The sequence below is a fragment of the Emydura macquarii genome, unplaced genomic scaffold (genome assembly GCF_026122565.2).
Source record: "Emydura macquarii macquarii isolate MOO-44397 ecotype Brisbane River unplaced genomic scaffold, CSIRO-AGI_Emac_v2 contig_480, whole genome shotgun sequence".
Taxonomy (NCBI): domain Eukaryota; kingdom Metazoa; phylum Chordata; order Testudines; family Chelidae; genus Emydura; species Emydura macquarii.
The window spans coordinates 9,730,380-9,750,346 of record NW_027130617.1 but is presented as its reverse complement, the minus strand read 5'-3'; the positions used below and the strand labels follow the sequence as shown (position 1 = coordinate 9,750,346).

At 43.8% G+C, this 19,967-nt stretch overlaps 1 protein-coding gene and 1 pseudogene across 2 annotated transcripts in view; one reads left to right on the top strand and one right to left on the bottom strand.

Moving 5' to 3' along the window:
* The first annotated feature begins 1,751 nt into the window (after positions 1-1,751).
* MTF2 (metal response element binding transcription factor 2) overlaps positions 1,752-19,967 on the top strand; it is a 45,561-nt gene continuing 27,345 nt past the window's right edge. For both annotated transcript variants that reach the window (XM_067538462.1, XM_067538461.1), the window contains exon 1: positions 1,752-1,934. In XM_067538462.1, coding sequence (XP_067394563.1) covers positions 1,930-1,934 — 5 coding nt within the window. In that variant the 5' untranslated portion in view covers positions 1,752-1,929. The remainder of the gene's footprint in view (positions 1,935-19,967) is intronic.
* Positions 15,160-16,086, bottom strand: LOC137146787 (large ribosomal subunit protein uL3 pseudogene; annotated as a pseudogene).

The window sequence follows — 19,967 nt, the reverse complement described above, 5'->3', positions numbered from 1 at the left end:
CCTCAATAAGGTTTCTTTAAAATACAGCCAGCTGTCTTGGATTTCTTATATTCTATATATTATAGTATATTATAGTATATAGAGCAGTATAAACAAGTCATTGTCTGTATGAAATTTTAGTTTGTACTGACTGTGCTAGTGCTTTTTATGTAATCTGTAGTAAAACTAGGCAAATGTCTAGGTGAGTTGACTACCCCCTGGAAGACCTCTGTGTGCCCCCCCCTGGTTGAGAACCACCGGTTTAGAAGGCCCCACAAGTGAGTCTCTATTATGATAAATGACCATCCTTAAGGGTTTGGGTGTCATACCCTTAATACAGTGAGACCTGTTAATAATGACTGCCAAGACTATTTTTCTATCTGTAATATTAAACAGCCACAATAAACTAACATGGGAGAACCCCTGTAATAACTATAATCTGATTGATTGTTAGAACAAATCATTAAAACAGGCTTCACTGTATAAAAATGAAAGTAAAAAATAAAAACTGGGTAACACACTTCCATAATCCCAGCTAACTAATTATATGCTGTCTCTACTGCAAGGAGCGTCATTGATTCCCATCATGCACTTGGTGACAACATAGGGAGGAAGAACAAAATGGCTTAACTGCTGCCTGACAGGTTGTCTAACCACTCTGCTACTCAATGACTGTCATTAGACCTCAAGTACTCAGCTTTCATCCACCTCCCCCATTGTTCTCTATGCACTTGTATATTTATGTGATGATCCTATGTTTCTCATTGCTACCTCTGCATCTGAGGAAGTGAGCTGAGCCTCACAAAAGCTTTTGCCTGCTAAAATTAAATTTGTTAGTCTTTAAAGTGCCACAGAACTTTTGTTGTTTTTGCTGTATACAGACTAACACGGCTACCCCTCTGGAACTCTTCTGCTTCCTAATAAGGCCTCCAGCCAGTTACTGCTTTTCCGCACTGGAGCATGAGCACCTGGTCTCTGGCTCTGGGGCAGACGGGGTTCTGCTAGTTAGCAGCAACCAGGACTGGGGGTTGGAAAGTTCAACTGATGCCTTCCTGTGTTGTTAACCCGCTCTCCCCCCTCCAGATACATTGCTCAAGCCTCAGGGAGGAGGAGGAAAGAGGCAGCACTGAGCCCGCCTAACTCTAAGGACAGAGTGAAGCCCTGGCCAGCCAGGGGAGGTGTCTAAGAACAGGTTAGACAGGCCATCCCCAGGCAAGGGCTAGGTATACTTGGTCCTGCCTCAGCGAGGGGGTGGACTAGGTGACCTCTGGGGCGGAGGCCCCTCCAGGCCGACATTTCTTGGCATGAGCTGGCTGTGGAGCCGGCAAAGCTACCTGGGGAGCATTAGCCGTTACAAAGGACGGGGCCCGGGAGGACAACAAGCCGACTGTGTGCTAGTGGGGATGGGGAGGGCCTGGGACCCCCTCCCCCCAGAGGTGTGACGAAGATGGGGAACAATAGGTAAGTCTGGAGAGCGGCACGACCCCCTCCCCCCGCTCCTCAGTCTCTGCTGAAACTAGTTCCGAGGCGTGAGGAAGGATTCACACGCGCGGCGATCACGTTTAAAATAGTTCCTCTTTGTTCACCAGCGGCAGGGACTGGATGAGGACGTGTCCTTCCGCTGTCGTTCGGTCTCTTCCCCCATCCCCCGCCCCCTGTCTGGAGTGCGGCCGTACGGCGGAGGCGGGACCCAGCCAGGTTGGGGGTGAGGCTCTTTGTTTTTTCCCATAATGCACCAGCCTCTCCTCCGCGGGAAACAAAAATGGCGAACGGTTGCGGCGGAGCCGGGTAGGGTGTGAAGCGGCTCTGATCCTCTCCCACTCTCCGCCCGGCGTGGGCTGTCTGGGGGCGCTGTGCACCGAGGGCCCGGCCGCAGGAAGGCTTCGGGGGGAGGGTGCTGAGTCCGCTGATTTCCCTGCATGAGGCGGTTGGCACTACTGGAGAGACCGAATGAGGTGAGGGAGGCCGGGCTCCCAGCGGCGAGGGCGGGCGGCCGCCCCGGTGTTTGTGGGGGGAGGCAACTAGGGCCCTTCACCCGCTGTCCCCCTTTCCCCCCCGAGAGCTCCGCCAAAGAGGAAGGGGAGGATCGAACCCCAGCCGGGTGGGGGAGCCCGTCCAGCCCTCCAGCCACTATTCTCCCTTCCCCTAGGGCTGTACTGAGTGGGGGCACATCGGGTCTTGTGGGGCGTATTTGGGGGCCAGAGGACTTCAGAACTAAGCACCGTCTCCGAGGTGGCTATAACGGGAGACTTGCTGCGTCCTGTGGAGACGAAAACAAAGGGAAGAACAGGGAATAGGGTCGCATCCCGTCTTGGGGACCCTTTGGAGGGAATCTGGGTGGCATGGGGGTATAGCTGGGTGTTCAGACTGTGGCATTCTTATTAGACAACTGTCTGAATGTCGATGAAAGCTGTTAAAGTATAAAGAGAAAAAGCAACATAAAGGGAGAGGGACTGGCTTATTTGAAGGGCTATTTACCTTTTGTGCAGATACTGTACCGTTTACATAGCACCTTTCATCTCAAATATGGACAAATTATAGCAAATTTAATGTGTTGTACTGAGAAACTTTAGATGTTCCTTCCCCAGAACTATGTAGACTGGTGGTGGTTAGTTTAAAAAGCACTCACCATACCCTCTTCTTTAGCACTTGTATCACAAAAGAAAACAGGTTAATGTTTTTCTTATATTAATAGGAGGTAGTAAGATGTTTCCTCATATTTTCAAATTGAAACCAATGTCCATTTGGCAACATTTTAAAGGATTGGAGTTACACTTAACTACTAGGAGCATTTTGGATCAATTTGAATGAAAGAGCGCATATACAATTATAATCTACAACATGTTTTTTTCTTTAAAGCATAATATGTATTCCATGAGTTTCTGATAGTTTGGCCCTGTTTATAATTTAAAAAATTGTGTGTTAGCAATACATTTAAAACATGGTGAAAAGTTCCAGAGGGTAGCTGTGTTAGTCTGTATACAGCAAAAATAACCAGAGTCCTGTAGCACTTTAAAGACTAACAAATTTAATTTTTGCAGGTATAAGCTTTCGTGGTCAATCCACGAAAGCTTATGCCTACAGAAATTAAATTTGTTAGTCTTTGAAGTGCTACAGGACTCTGGTTATTTTTATTTAAAACATGATCTGTCTCTTCTCCCCTCCCCCTCCCAAATAAACAGGGGAGACTGGTTGACTATGCTGGGGAAATGGTGACAGTGACTATACACAAACTAAGCATCAAAACCACCAAAGTAATCAACAGAGAAAATAGTTTCCTGTAATATTTGTTGCTTGTAACTATAGTTGATGAAAATGTTGACAGAAGATGAAAGATTTAAAAAAACCTGAGTAGTGCAATATTGGAATATAGGCTAATAAATTAACACCTTTTACATTTGTATGAAAAGAGAACTAGAGAGAGAGTGGGGGAAACAAAGAGATGGAGAGAGCGAAAGAAAGGGAAATGAGCAGAATGAGGCAGTGAAAGGGGGAGGGGATATCGGTAAGGAGCTGCAAGCTTGTGAGATGTGGATCTATATTAAGACAGTTCCTGAAGGAGGTTTAATGGTGTAGTGACGTTTTATATGGGCCCACGGGCTTGGGAGCACAGAGCTATGCTGCTTCTCCTCGAGAACGTTTCTTCCATTTTGAGGGTATATGCTAAATCAGATTTCCACTCTGTTTCTGTAAGGTTTGTTTAATCTGACTGGAGTCCAGTAAAATATGTGGAATATTTTTTGCCAAATTTACGTATAACAAGATGAAATACATTATACACTGCACCATTTTTAATTCCAGAAATTAAAGTTCTTTTCAGATTGCCCAGGATAAGGAGCTTGGGCGAAGAGGGTGGTATGGGGAGAGGAGGGAGAAGGGAATGTGTAAGGGAGAAGAATTGTAGATATCATTTGGCTACTAGTAACATATTCTTGGGAGGCATTTGAGTGGGGAGGTGATACTGTTGTGTGTATCTGAGAATGGCTTTAAAGAGCGTGTGTATTGCACTTGGTCTGGTGGGGTGTTTTTTTTCTTTTTTTTGTAGCATTAAAAGTTACACGGTATTATGTAACTGAAAGTTTAGCGTAAATGTTTCATTTGTTTGTGCACTTTGCGTATCACTGACTTTATCGACATCCTTATGTAGCCAGTTTCACCCTGTTTGTGTGAGCCTTCCTCCAGAGAAGGGAAAGGAAAGAGAAATGTCTTTTAAAAAGCCAATAGGAGGATTGTAAAACCAGAAATATTGCCAGAGGGCCCCTGAGGCAGTGTAATACCCTGAAACTTTTTAATGTTTTGAAAAGAACTAGATTTCAAGATGACTGCATCACTTCAGAAACTGAACATCCTATTGAAAAATACAGGTGGTATTTGTCAGGGAGGTTGAACTTAATCTTGAGGAAAGAGAATTAATGATGGATCCTTTCTCAGGGTATGACTACACTGCCGAGTGAAGTCGACTTACTTAAAGTCGACTTTCACTTGGCAGTGTAGACATACCCTGACTTACTTAATTGAGTTTCACCCGTCGATTTTTAGAAGTAGCATGGTGTGTACAACGCTGCAGCGGTTTGCGCAGGTCTCGTGCGTCCACACTCATCACACTTATTTTCACTTTCAAAGCAGTGCACTGTGGGTTGCTATCCCACAGTGCAACTAGCCATGGTGGCTGTTGGGATGAGCTTTATTGTCCCATGATGCAATGCTGCTTCCCCCTCCCTTCTTTCCCCAAAAAAACAGGAAACCTATTTTTGCGCCTTTTTTTACGCCGTGAGCTCACCATTGCTGGGGAGACATGGAGCCAGCTCAACTCTGCACTATTATGGTGAGCGTCACAAATACATTGCGGCTTATCATAGAGTATTTTCAAAGTAGAGCAAGAAGCCGAAGCACAGGCAACAGTGATGCCACCGAGGCTGCCCTGCTACAAGCCATCGAGCAGAACAATTCCCAATTGCTGCAGGCTGTAACGCATCATCTGCAGTCCGTGGAGTGCTGGTTCTGGTCGCGGGAAACAAGCACAGACTGGTGGGACCGCATTGTTATGCAGCTGTGGGATGATGACCCGGGGCTGCAAAACTTTCGTATGCGAAAGGCAACGTTCCTCGAACTGTGTTCGGAGCTGGCCCCGTCCCTGAAGCATGTGAATACTCACTTGAGACAAGCTCTGATGATGGAGAAGAGAGCCGCCATCGCTCTGTGGAAACTGGCAACCCCCGACTGTTACTGCTCAGTTGGGAATCAATTAGGAGTCAGTAAATCTACAGTGGGCACCGCCATGATTCAAGTATGCAGTGTCATCAGTAGACTTCTGCTATGAAGGATAGTGACTTTGGGAAATGTGCAAGACATAGTGGATGGGTTTGCCACGATGGGGTTCCCAAACTGCAGGGGGGCCATTGATGGGACGCACATCCCTATCTTAGTGCCTGCCCACTTAGCAACCGAGTACATAAACCGCAAGGGGTACTTTTCCATGGTTCTGGAGGGCCTTGTGGATCACCGGGGTCATTTCACCAGCATCTATGTGGGGTCGTCTGGGAAGGTGCATGACGTGCATATTTCGTAATTCGGGGCTGTTCTCTAATATGCAAGTGGGCACTTTTTCCCCCAACCAAAAAATTCACATCAGGGGTGTGGAAATGCCAATAGTGATCCTGAGGGATCCTGCTACCCCTTGTTCCCTTGGCTAATGAAGCTGTACACCAGGCACCTTGACAGCGACAAGGAGTGTTTTAATAACAGGTTAAGCACTTGCGGAATGGTTGTAGAATGTGCCTTTGAGCGTTTAAAGGGTAGATGGAGGAGTCTTCTCACTAGGCTGGACATGAGTGAAAAGAACCTCCCTTCGGTGATATCTGCGTGCTGTGTTCTTCATAATGTGTGTGAAGCGAAGGGTGAGAGGTTCCCCCAGGGTTGGGCTGTGGAGGCAGAAAGACTGGCCGCCAATTATGAGCAGCCAGATGCCAGCAGTACGCTGAGAGCTAACCGTGTAGCGCTTTGAATTAGGGAAGCTTTGAAAACCAGGTTCTGCAATGAGAGATGCAGGACTGATTTCTGTTCTTGTATGTTGTTTGCCTTTACTAAACAATCCCCCTCCCAATCGATATCTGTTCACTCCAAATCGCTCCAGGACAAGATATGATTTAATAAAGAAACGTGTTGAAATGATACAAACTTTTATTTATGAACATTCAAGTCATGGGTGAAGGGGGGGGAAGTGTTCATTCACAGTCTCAAGGGTAGTGTGGTTGCTTGCTGGCCAGCTGTCAGTGGGGCTGCCGCTGCTTTCTGCTCACGTCCACCAGGGTGGAGGCGAATACATACTGCAGCCTGGCCATTCTCCTCCAAGACCTTTTGGGGGCGGGGGAGGGGCAGTGCTGCGCAGCTCTAGGTGGAGGAGCATTATGGAGGGGCTGCAGTGGGACTCTGTCCTGCCTCCGCTCCTCCTGAAGCTCCACAAGCCACCGGGGCATGTCTGCCTGGTTGTGCATGATTTGCAGCATCTCCTGCATGGTACTGCGATCATGCTCCTGCATTTCTCTGCGACTCTTCCTGTCCGTGTCCATATTCTGAGACAAGGTCAGCCGCCACGCTCTGAGCTCTGTCTTTGCAGCTGCGGAGATGTTCATGGGCTCACCAAACATGTCATCTCTTGGGGGTGTTTTTTGTTGTTGTTCTTTCCTTTTTCTAATCTGAGGTAGTCTTTCCGCAGCAGTTCAAGCAGGCTGGGCCAAGGCCCAGGTGTCTACAGAATGAAAAGAAAGTAATAAAGTAGCCATTGTTAGCAGACTGAAGAAAATGATACAACTGCAACAATGTAGACAATATTCCCCATGCAGTGCACAGAGCAAACACAGACAGACCCTCATTCCATTCCTAACATCCCAGAAAGGTCAGCTCGCTGTGTCCTTACAGAGAGGGGAAGCAAGGGGATCTGCTGACAGCGCGTGGGGGGGGGGGGAAGGGAGTATATAGTCTCTGCTTAAACTTAATGAAAGTGACTTGGTAGGACACTGCAATGGGGAATACAAAGGTACAGGGCATCTGCTGTATAGCTTGGGTATTTTAAACATGCGCTGTTTTCCCTAGGTGACCATGAGCGATATCAGTCTCCTGAGGGTAACGCATGAGGAAAGGGAAGATTTGCTGCATGCAGTGGGGTACCAGCCTAGCCCTTATGCCAGTATGCTGTGTTCCGCCATGATGCCTGCTCCCTGGATTGCAGTGTGGCACAGCAAAGTATCCTACCGTGGAGGGAGGAACAATGCAGCCCTCCCCAGAAACCTTTTGAGAAGGATAACAGAATACCTACATGAAAGTTTCCGTGAGATATCAACTGATGATTATCAGAGCATATCTCATCACATAAATAATCTGTTCCATGGCTAACTCCCCAGTAAAGTCCGATAAATGCCTGAAATCCCCTTCCTGTCCCCGTCCCCCCCATCCCCGATGTAAAAGTACAGGGAAAAAAACTCACCAAATGTGCCTTCCCCGGGATCATTATTGCTGTCCTGTGTGCTGCTGGACTGCTCTGGGGTCAGGAATAGGTCCTGACTTTCTGGGAGAACAGACACCCTGCTCTCCTGCACCCTGCTATCCTCAGCCTCCTCCTTCTCCTCCACGGAGTCCTCATCAGTGTCCATGGAATGTGACGTAGCGGAGGTATCAATGCTGCGTGGCGGCACCGTGGTGGCATCGCCACCAAGAATTGCATGCACCTCATCGTAGAAGCAGCATGTTTTGGGCGAGGAGCCAGAAAGGCTGTTAGCTTCCCAGGCTTTTTGATCTGACTGATGCAGGTCCTTGATCTTCATGCAGCACTGCTGCGCGTCCCTCTTGTGTCCCTTCTCCAACATGCCCTGGGATATCTTCCTGTAAATGTCCAGATTCCTTTTGCTGGCTCTGAGCTGAGCCAGAATGGACTCCTCACCCCACAGACCGATGAGATCTAAGACCTCTTGTCTCCTCCATGCTGGAGTGTGTCTGGGCTTTGCAGTAGCCATGAGGAGTCCAGCGACAAAGCTCTCTCCATGCTAGCTGCACAGGAAATGAAAATTCAAATTTTCCTGGGGCTTGAAGGGAGGGGACATTTCTGGGTAGTGTGACCACAGTACAGCACAGCGTGAATGCCCAGAGTGGTCACAAGGGGGCATTGTGGGATACCTCCCGGAGGCCAATAATGTCAATTTAAGTGAAGTTCTGTCTACACTGATGCTAAATCGAAGCAATAACTTCGAATTAGGCGTTACGCCACTTGCAGAGGTGGTTTTATTAAGTCGAATTTTGCCACGACTTAAGTCGACTTAACTGCCAGTGTAGACGCAGTTGTTCGGAAATTGACGTAAGTAAGTTAGTCGACCTCTGTCGCCAGTGTAGACCAGGCCTCAGTCAGGTCTGAGCTATTTCTAATGTTAAATGATTTCCGAAGGTCACTTTTTCTTCTGCTCCTCAGGTGTAGATTATTTCATAGAAAGAAACTGGGGGAAGATAAATTACTGTCTTAAGGGCCACTTTTCTTTACAGATGGCCTATGAGGAAATGAAGATTGAGTTCTCATTTATTTATTTATTTACTTATTTATTTTAAAGATTGAGGGTAGATTTCCGTTCACAGATATGTAAAATTATGACCTTTTTTCAATACAAATCGAATGGGATAGAAGTGTCTTAGACCTAAGGAAACCACCTGGACATACTTGCCCACCCTCAAGTATTTGTTTCTGGCAGTACTTGCAGTGTACTAGGTGCTACACAAACACAGAAGAAGGTCCTTACCCAAAGTAGACTACACACTAAAAAAGATAACATTTGAGGCAAAGGATCTAGGGAAGGGAAACAAACAATGAGGCTTGTTAACATTCTGATATCTTATTTTTTCCCTTTCCCTCTATCTTCTGTCTTTGTTCTTTGTGAGTATAGATACACACAATCCCAAATTAAGCTATAACCTTACTGTTTTAGTAATAGGTTCATGGAGGCCAGTACATCATTCTGTGATAACCTTTTAAAGACTTTGTGAGCCTTGATGGACTTTTAATGAGAAATTATACTAAAAATAATTTACTTGAATTATGGAAAGTTAGTTTTGAGGAACTTCAGGGAGAATGTGATTGCAAGATAATGAAGTCTAGGGGCAGTATTCATCAGGATTTCGATCCTGCTCAAGGACTTAAGCGGTTTTCCCAGTTTTCACTTCTGAGCCTTTAGAGTAAATCATATGTGCTAAGGGTGGTTACATCTTTCATGTGTGGAATGAGGGAGATTCCTAGATAGTCTAACTGTGATTGAAAGGGCTTTGGGAATTCTACCCTTTTTAAGCACCCATATTCCATAGCAAAGACAATCGCTGTTTGCATTAAATACTGAATATCCTTGATGAGTTGTACTTTGACAGGATAAAGCTATATAAAAATCAATATCAACACATGAAAAATGTTCTGTGGTTAATAGAGTTCCTCCAGTGTCTAACCAAAGGAAAGAAGAACTGTGAGCAAAAATGAGTGCCAAAATGTAAGATTTTTTTCAAAACATTTGTAATAATTTTTTTGTGGGATAGCATGTTACATGATATTCACTTATGATCACAGTTGAGGCTGAAGTAAACTGTAGTGTTCAAAAGTAGAATGAATATTGCCATTGGAATGAATGCATTGTTTAAAGAATAGATTTTGAGAAGGTACGTATTCAGTCCATTGGCTTACAGTAATGACTTCTTAAACTACCCAACACTTAATTTAAAAAATTCACAGAAAACAGAAATGAGAGTGAGTATTAATATAAGAATATTAGAAGCACACTGATACTGCATAACAGAAATACAGCAAAAGTGAGATTGTCTCCAACTGTGAACTAGAACAATTAATGTTACACTGCAAAAGCAGTTGTAAACCTGATAAATGTAAGTCCACCTTAATGTACTTTACATGTTCCAAAATGGGAGCCAAACTATGTAAAACTGGTTTGTCCTAATTTTCTGTTTTTCCTATACTTAAAATAGCCTTTACTTTTCAGAATTTGACATAAGAACTAGAAGGATCTGGCCTCTTCCAATTCTTTAGCAGAAAGACTGTCAGAAATTAAAACATTCATAATTAAAATAACTGTTCTTTACTAAGAAGCCTAAAAATAGGATGAGAGAGTCCTGTGGAAGGTATTATCAGCAATATTATGCATTAGTTCTGTTATTTGTGCCCTTTTGGACCCTTCTACTGAATGTGAATTGAAGTATCTTTTTCCAATATACAGCACTGCCATCTATATTTATAGGATTATTCCTTCAGAAATAGCACTAAAATATAGTTAATATTTTTCTTAACTTCCATTTTGTTTACACTTTACTGGTGGTAAACTTTTTTATTTTAGAGTGCCAGATTTATACCTTTATAGTCTGTTTGTGTCAGGTCTCAGACTAGATAGGCTATACTTAAACGTTCATTCTCTAGTATGTTCCCATTTTCAGTGCTTCTGCATAATGCATTCTTGACCACTCCATTGTGATAGCGGGTGCCAAAAAACGGGTTATTTATCCCAAGGTTGATAAAATACACCAGAAAAGATAAAGTTTTTATGCATCTGTGAGTGCTATAAATGCCTAGACTTAAAAACTTAACATTTAATACAGTTAGGCTATGTCTGCACTAGAGACCTCAGCTGCACTGCTGAAAGGTCTACCATGTAGCCTCTGTATGCTGACAGGAGAGAGCTCTGCTGTTGGCATACTTAAACCACCCCTAATGAGCGAAGGTAGCTATATAGGCAGGAGAATGTCTTCTGCTGACTCAGCGCTGTCCTCTTCAGCGCTTCTGTCGGTGAAGCTTATGTCGCTCAAGGGTATGGTTTTTTTCACATCTCTGATCAACAAAAGTTTTACTGACAAAAGTGCTAGTGTAGTGCACTTAAAACACCTCAACAGCACAGCTGTGCTACTTCAGTGTATACGTTACCTACTCCAATGGGAGGACTCCTGTCAGCATAGGTAATCTACCTCCACAAGAGCAGTAGCTAGGTTGCTGGAAGAATTCTTTCATTTACCTAGGGCTGTCTATATTAGGGGTTAGGTCAGTATAGCTGTGTCTTTTTGGAATGTGGATTTTTCACACCTCTGAGACACATTGGTATAACTATATAATTTCCTAGGGTATACCAGGCCCTAGTCCTCAGGGAGGATAAGCATCTCTGAAAAAAACTAAGTGCTTGAAAATGATGTATTGGCCGTATACAGTGTTTTACTTTCCTCCATTGCCCAGTCTTAGCACAAACTGTCTTAAGGAACTCTAGTAGTTCATGAGTTTGGATGGGGGAGGTTAAGTAATAGTTGTTTGATTTCTGTTGTCTGAATTGCTGTATATAATCTGCTCACTTTCTAGCAAGTAACATCCTACGTGTAGAAAAGCCTCCGGAAATCTATCATAAGGAAGGCACACTCTCCTTCAAATGATACAGTCAAGGCCCACTTCTGTTGATGCCTATACAAAAAAAAAATCTGTCAATTAATGATGGCTTGAGTGGCAGATAAAGTTGACACATTATACATTTTCAAATTTTGTTTTGATTATATACTTAAAAATTGTATAAGAGCTCTCACACCTTAGGGCTTGTCTAGACTTTTTTGTACCACTTAACTACATCTGTTTCTACAAACCAATATAGTTAAGTTCTGCACCTCTCCTCCACAGTTGTTGTTATAAAGGGGCTTATACTGGTATGGCTTATATAAGAAGTGCCTTTATGGTGATATAACTGTGTCCACGCTAGGGAATTATACCGCTTTTAAGTATAAAATCACACCTCTAACCAAAATAATTAAACAATACCAAAATGGTATATAGACCAAACTTCAGATGAAGGCTAGGTGGTATTATATTTTTCGGACTTTGCTTTTACAAAATATTAGTCAGTGAAGTTAAATAGGTGTAAACAAATTTTAGTGTGCAACTAAAAATAAATTCACCTGTCAATTCTTTACCTTTCCCTCTAGCCATAACTTCACTAGTTATTTGGTTGTCACATCCATTCACAGAAACAAATTCTGTCCACTTCAGCTACATCTCTTGAATTGTGGAGATGTTCAGAATATGATTATGTATGTGGTATAGGCTCTGCATTAGTCTTTGGGCTTGGCCTCCTATCACTAGGATTAAAATACAGCCATGGGGTCTGTTGTGCTCTTTGAACTGGGCTTCCCCTTGGTGGGTTTCAGGTACCTTAAACTCGGGAGAGAAATAAAGGGGTGCTCCTCTCCAAGGCCTGTTTACCTGTGATGCCAAAAATGAGCTGTCATTTAGAATAGAGCATAATGATACTTTTTTTCTTTCCTATTTTGAGCTGTGTAATGTTAAGTGTTGACATATAAAATATAATTGGCATCTGAGTAAATATTTACTGAAATTAGTAAAGTAATTGTCATCTCACTATTGTTTCAGGCTCTGCAAATTCACTCCAATGTTTGTATTGGTTACACTGAGGTCCAATTTTCCAGGATTTTTCTAGCACTTTGATTAGGATATGGGAAGGAAAACTGGAATATAATTGAATGTATTCCTTTTATGTATCTCATCCCTTTTGTGTGAATATATTAACTTGTTTTGGTATTACAGCTAGCCTAACTCTTAGTCTTAAGAAATTTCTGAAAAAGAGCCACTGTGTAAGTTGAACCTCAGGTGTATCAGTCTTCACTACTGTATTGTATTATTCTATCATGTACCACCAAGATACTCGTTTTTGAATTTGTGTGTATAATTCCACTGTGATACACAGCCATTTCATAGCAGCAACTGGCCTATGGATAGACTAACAATGTTCTTCACCATATTCATAGAAAATATTACTGCAATAAGTAATAAAGATCACATGTAATATATGGTAAAATTGGCATCAATGGGCCATACAGAAGTGATGATTGACTTATCCATTCCCAGTTCCCGCACTTATTTAAAAGTGTGCGCAGAGCATTTTGATTTTGTCAACATGCTGACTGCAGGCTTTACTTTCACATGTAACAGACTTAGGGCTAGTCTACACTTAAAACTTACAGCGGCACAGCTGTAAGAGCATTGTGTAGCTATGATATGTCAACAGGAGAGAATTCTCCTGTCAATATAATAAAATCACCTAAACGAGCAGCGGTAGCTATGTTGGCGGGACTGTTCACACAAGCACTTATGTTGGCAAAACTTATGTCATTCATTTTTCACACCCTGAGCGACAAAAGTTTTGCCAGTAAAAGTGCTAGTGTAAACAAGACCTTAGCTGGTCTTTTCAGGTCTGTAGAAGTTGTTTCAGGTCCTGCTGCTTCCTCCCTCCACTGTCCATAGAAGTCAATCTTTGGGCATCAGGCAAAGCTCCGTCTGTTGTATTGTTCCTGTTTATCTCCTAAGAAATTTTGATTGTTGGATGATGCCTTTGATGGTTTCCCATTGATAGCTTTGGGAGGGATCATGGTTGGTCAGTTGAGCCTTGTGTTACCTTGTCATTCCTCCTAATCAGAAGGCAATTTCCTCTTGCTTGGATGGACATTCCAGATGCCTGTTACCTCTTAGTGATTAATTACTATTTAAAGTCCGACAAGCATACTTTCAATATAAATGCATTGTTCCTTAACTATTATCTGAATGAACATGCACTAACGATTCAGTTTTGACAAGTTATATGCTTTCTATAGAAACCTTACATGATATCCCTTATGGATAAATACCCTGCAAGATGTGTTTAGTGTAATGAGTTTGCCAGGTCTGAGATGAGGAGTTTACAAAGAACAGGGGACCCTTTGCCAAGGTGTCCGTTACAATTAGTTACTGAACAGCCATTGTGGGCTAGACTTTCTCCACTTTCAGTGTCCCAAAACCACATTACCACCACTCTTAATCTTAGTGTGTAGTTGAATTGGCTTCATTCCCAGATTTGTGTAAGCAGGACATGGTATCATTAGACATGATAAAGTGGATGTATAGCATCACCTGCAGTCATGTTGAGAAGGGGCACAGCATGAATGTCAGTATTCAGTGGGAGTAGTGTCATCTACTATTCATTTTTGAAGAGCAGAGGGTTTTTCTAGAAAAAACTGTGGTATCATGCCCAACCACCCTGAAAGATGGGGGTTTTGTTTTGTTCTAGGAGATTAGGTGGGTAGAGTTCCACCAATAACTCTTGCATAGCGGAAAAATCTTAATGACTTTAATCCCTTTCACTCGCTAATCATCTTGATTTTATGCCCATGCAACAAAGTATATATTGCTATGCAAACCTGCAGTTACCTACAATGGATTTAAGACTGGTACATACCTTGAGTAGCCAGGATTTTTGCCATTCTCTTTGCCACGAAGAGCAGTGCATCTGTCTTTGTGGTGTAATGCTGCAATACCAGATCTAGTTCATCAGATTGCCCTCATCAGTCTGAAGTTTTGCAGCTGCCTCTACTTGTCTCAAGAATAACTGTCTGTGGCTAAAGCTTCAACCACTGAACATCTTCAGTACAGTCAGATTCTGCAGGATTGGGTGGTGCATGCCCTTTGCACTTCTGACTTGTTATATAATTCTTCAGATATCTCTATGAGTTTGACTTCTCCCATAATTGCTTATGCTACCAGGTGGCCTTTCAAATAGCTTCTGGGAGATTTTTTTATCCATTTGTGGGATTGGTACTTGGAGGGCATTGGACAGTGTAACTGCAACATATGTAGTACTGTGATGTGTATATGAAGCAAAAGTGAAACAGTATGGCTAGTGTGGACACATGGCAGTATCAATACTTCAATCCCACCAGTTTTTAAAAGGCATCAGCCTGATGTTATTCCTCTTTGTTTTCCAGATAGTTTTAAAACCAACAGGGAGAAGCTCTCACTGTGGAACAATCCTTAGAAAAGTCTTGGAAGCAAGATTCCTGGGAAATGTGGGTGATTGGAAAATACCAAGTGAAAACATGCAGAAAAAATGGCTAGGAAAAGAATGGCTTGAAAAATTCTATTGTAGTTAGTTTTTTTTGAAAATATGTACAGTTTTATTTGAGACCCAGCAAAGGCTATAGCTGCACAGAGTATGTCAGGTGTTGAGCCATCTCTTCTTTAGCAACACAATCTTTCTTCAGTGTTCCCACGTAAGCTGAGAGTCTTCAGGGCAGCTTTTTGGTGTGCCAGTAGCTGGTGACCTCTTTGTATTCCATGGTGACGCCACTGAACATTTATATCTCATCTTGGTCGAAGGCAATTGATACAACCTGCTGTTCCAACTTCTCCCAGGCCCTGTCCAGTTGCACAGCAATGATGCCACCTCTTCATCAGGTGAAACTTCTTATGCCACTGTGCAAGCAAATGCATCTATGTGAGAACTATGACCCAGATAACCTGACATTGACTCTCTCATCCTGCCATTTCTTGCAATACTTGGTGAAGTGGTCTTGGGCTTGTGCCAGTTTGTGTAGAAAATATTGCTTGCACTCATCACTGATGTGCTCAGCAAAAATGGTCTTGAAGGTGCTGAGGCCACAGGAAGTCTGCATGTAGCCCATGATGCCCACAATGACAATGAGAGGAGTCTATATCTCAGCTTAGGCTACACTAGCATTTTTGTCGCCAGAACTTTTGTTGGTCAAGCGTGTGAAAAAACACACCTTTGACTGACATAAGCTTCATGGGCACAAACGCTGGTGTGGACAGTGCTGTGTTGGCAGGAGATGCTCTTCTGCTGACGTAGCTACTACCGTGCATTGGGGGTGCTTTATTTATGCTGGTGGTGGGAGAGCTCGCACCTGTCTGCGTAGAGTGGCGTAGCTGCAGCAGTACAGTTTGCTGATGTAAGGTCTGTAGCATAAACATAGCCATGGTGACTGCCTCTACTTTCTTCTTGTTTATCTCTGATCTGGGTCTGTTGACTTCACAGACCGTGTGGATCATGGCAGCCTTGTACCCAAGAAAACTAGTGAGGTGGATGGGTTTGCTGGGGTCATGCTTAAGAAAGCTGTTCACTTGCCCTGATGTCAACGGCTGTGCATGTGGGGCAGGAAGCCCAAAGAACTGTGCCAGGGAGCTGAGAACTTAGGGTGGAAGATCTGGTCTCCACGCTGATTTGGAAGTTTGTAGTTAGGTTTTGCTGAATTTTTTTTCTTCATGCTGTTAGTCAGGTGTTGGTCAGTCACCAGAAAATGAGAACTTTTGCTTTTACACTTATTTATTGCAAAATGTAATTTTTTTTCTGTTGGAATCTTAATGTAAAATTATTTTCACTAAACATTTTTGGGGGAAGAAAGTTGATGCTTGAGTTAACTTATTTTTCTGAGAGTATTTAGGGTAATTTCACCAACTTGATCTCAGTGGGTTAAGTTAAACTCAGTGGGTAATTGATATTCTTCTACTTTTATTTTTTACTAGTTTTTCCAATTCAAATGGCAAATACTGTAAACTAGATGCTGCGAACTAAAATTTTGCTATTAAAAAAAACTTCATTATTCCACCTGATTCCTTGTTTTGTGTTTGCATCTTAGTAATAATCAGACACATTATCAATTTCCCAAGAAAACTTCTACATAGAGGGAAATCTATCTCTTCTTTATCTACACCATCATGATCTCAATTCCTATAATTCAGTTTTGAAGGCGGTTCTTGTTTAATGGACAGTTGGTCCTACTTCATAATTTACTGTAGTTTTTCTTTCTTTTCTCTTAGAAGCACAATTTATTTGTCATAAGTTAATCATCGTTATGAAAATGAAATATGTACTAACTTATCCACGAGTATGGGATGTGGTCCCTTTTATGTCTGCCCTATTTTTCCCTTACTTAAAACAATAAACATAAAATAAAAAATAAATGAGACTTGTAAAAGAAAACTTTGGTCTTGTGACCTTTGCTCCTCTACTATTATTTGTACTGTGGTAGCACCCAGGAACCCCAGTCATGGACCAGAACCCTATTGGGCTAGGCATTATACAAACACAACAAAAGATGGTCCCTGATCCATAGAAATTAGGGTCTGACGTTTGATGTATTAACGGCTGAAAGGCAATTTTTGTCTCACTTCACCATGTCTACATATATAGTGGTTCGGCTGTACTGATACTGCAGCATGTCTGGTGAAGACGGTCTATACTGACAGGAGAGAGCTTGCCTTTCTTCGAGTAGTGTCCCTGTGGGTGCTCTGCTGTAGGTGTGTCTGCACCCCCACGCTGCTGATAAGAGAACTTTGACAGCAGACTGTCCCACCTGCCTATGTCCCACCTGCTACAAGGCCAGCTGGTGTGCATGGGCATTTGCTCCTCGGTTCCTTCTCAACTACCCCTGGCTAGAGTCAGAGCTGTCCATTCATGAATCATAAATTCCCTTTAGTTTTGTTAATTTTAGCTTCCCTTGAAGCTTTTTTCCTGTTACCTTGTTTGTTTTTTGTTGGCCACGGCAAAAATAAATAAGACAGGAAAGAGAGAGGGTTTGCCTCTCGCCAACCCTGGTGAGGGGAATCCCCCTGGACAAGGATATTCCTGGCTTTCCAGGCTTCAAAAAGTGCCTCAGTTGCAAGGAATGTATCCCAGTTACTGACAGGCACTTGCAGTCCTGGGAGAAAAGCACAATCCGTAAAGGTGTGATTCGTGTCAGCAGCTAAGCCCAGGTCCAGGAAAGAGAGAGAGAGTTAAGGCTCAGACTCCTGCTCGTGGAGTCAGCCCTTCAATCCCCAGAGTCCCAATGAGAACTCTCACCTCAACCTTTCACTTCAAAGGCAGATGACTCCAAAGAGATGATCCATTCAAGACCACTAAAAAAAATCTGTGAGGCCCTGCAGCAAACCCTGATCAAGCTGGAAACAATCTCCAGCTCCATCAGTATCATTGGTACTAATGGTGTTGAAGCTGTCTAATGCTGATACCCAGGGCACATGCAGTGCCACATCGACAGAACAAGTCAGTCTGCCCAAAGACCCAATGGACACCGGCAAAGAAGTACCAGTACCGCAGGGGCGTGACAGGCATAGAAGATCTGCCCCAGGGAAGTTTACATTGACACGGACATAGATACTGACACAGACCCAGTGCACATGGCATTGACGGAGCATATGGCCAGGTACGCATTTCCAACTCCATTGGTATAAGCCTCTCAATACTGACATTATCCACACCGCCAGATTTCCAGTGCATGACTGATCTCTCTGGGGCCCCGGCACAGAGTTCTCCTAGAGCACTGGCATCACCAACATCTCCCTGCCACACACTGCCTTTTTCATTCCAACTCAGACAAAGTGAGCGAGAGGACTTGGGTTCTCACCACTCTTCTTACCCGCCACATGGGACCCAATCTCATTATGGGCACCAGGCGTATCATCCACCTGACCCTCAGCTTCAGTGGTTTGGCCAACTGTGGTACTAGCCACCAGCCCTCTACCCTCAATAGCCATATTGAGATCCTTGGCAGGCTCAGACGCAGCAAGCCTTCCAGGCCCCTAGCATTGCCTACCAACAGGCAAGGAGGGCACCCTCCTTCAGCTGTGGCTTCAAAGGTTTTGGAACCCCCTGCACAGCCAGGGGAGAAAGTTGGGGCAGAGGCAAAGGAGGAAGACATTCCTCAAGCTCATTTCTCATCATCCTCACCAGACGAGGCAGTGATGCCTCTTCCCCAGCCATGATTTTAAATCATTCCAGGACCTACCTCAAAGGGTGGCAGAAGCTCTGCAGGTATAGTTGCAGGAAGTGACTGAGCCTCACCACAAATTGGTGGACATTTTACATTCTTCCACTCTGCCAGAATGGCGCTTCTGGACCCTGCCAAAGTCACATGGCTGACTTCTGCATCTATCCCTCCAACATGCAAGCGGGCAGACAAAAAGCATTACGTGCCAGTAAAGGACACAGAATTTCTATTTTTCCTACCCTCCTCCCAATTCCATCTTTGTGGATGTAATTGGTACTGGCAGCCCCTAGAATTAATCCAGATCCACCCCATATGACTGAGACGGAAAAGGTCTGGACCTATTTGACAGGAAGGCATATTCATCAGCCATCCTTCAGTTTCGTGTAGCAAATTACCAGGCCTTGCTGGCAAAATACAACTACAAGAATTATATGAAACTTGTTCCCTTTATTGAACTGCTCCTGGGCTCCCATAAAGACCAATTCAAGGGCATAATCAATGAGGGCTAGCTGGTGGCTAAAAAGTCTCTTCAGTCCACGTTAGACATGGCAGCACATTCAATTTCCATGGCCATTGTTATGAGACGGGTTTCATGGCTTCATTAATCTGGCTTTCCTAAAGAGATCCAAACCACGGTGGAGGATCTTGCTTTTGAAGGGACGAAGTTATTTGCTGAGAAAGCTGACACATCTCTTCACATGTTGAAGCATTTGTGAGTGACTCTTCGATCCCGTGGGATATATATGCCACCCTACAAGAGAAGATACAGCCCTTGGCCACCATTTAAGCCCTGGCCATCACAATACACATCTCGGTACTCATCACAAAGAGCTTACGAGCTGCAGAGGAAGAAACCAAGGTTCCCTAGGCAAAAGCAATCGGAACCCCAACTGACTGCATCTCAGCTCTCCACCTTGAAGTGTCAGTTTTGACGTGGTGATCGAGCATCAGTAGAACACTCTCTTCTTGCAACCTCATCCTGGCAGACCTCACTTGTCCTTTTGGAGACTGCCTTACCCCGTTCCACAGCATCTGGGAATGGATAACCTCTGACAGGAAAGTACTGGAGATTATCCAGAATGGCAGAAGCAGAGAGTGTGCGCCATACATTTTCTCCCTCTCCCCCAAACACCCTTCCCTGTCCCTCTTCAGGGACCCTTCTCACGAGAGTCTACTACATCGAGGTAAACTATCTCCTCAGTGCCCATACATCTCAGAGGCCAAAGCTGCTACTTTCATTACTTCCCAATACCAAAGAAAAATGGAAGTTGGAAATCCATACTGGACCTCCTCAGAGTGCTCAACAGATACGTCAAAGTGCAGAAATTCAAAATGGTCACCCTATCAGCAATCATTCCAGCATTAGAGGAAGGAGACTG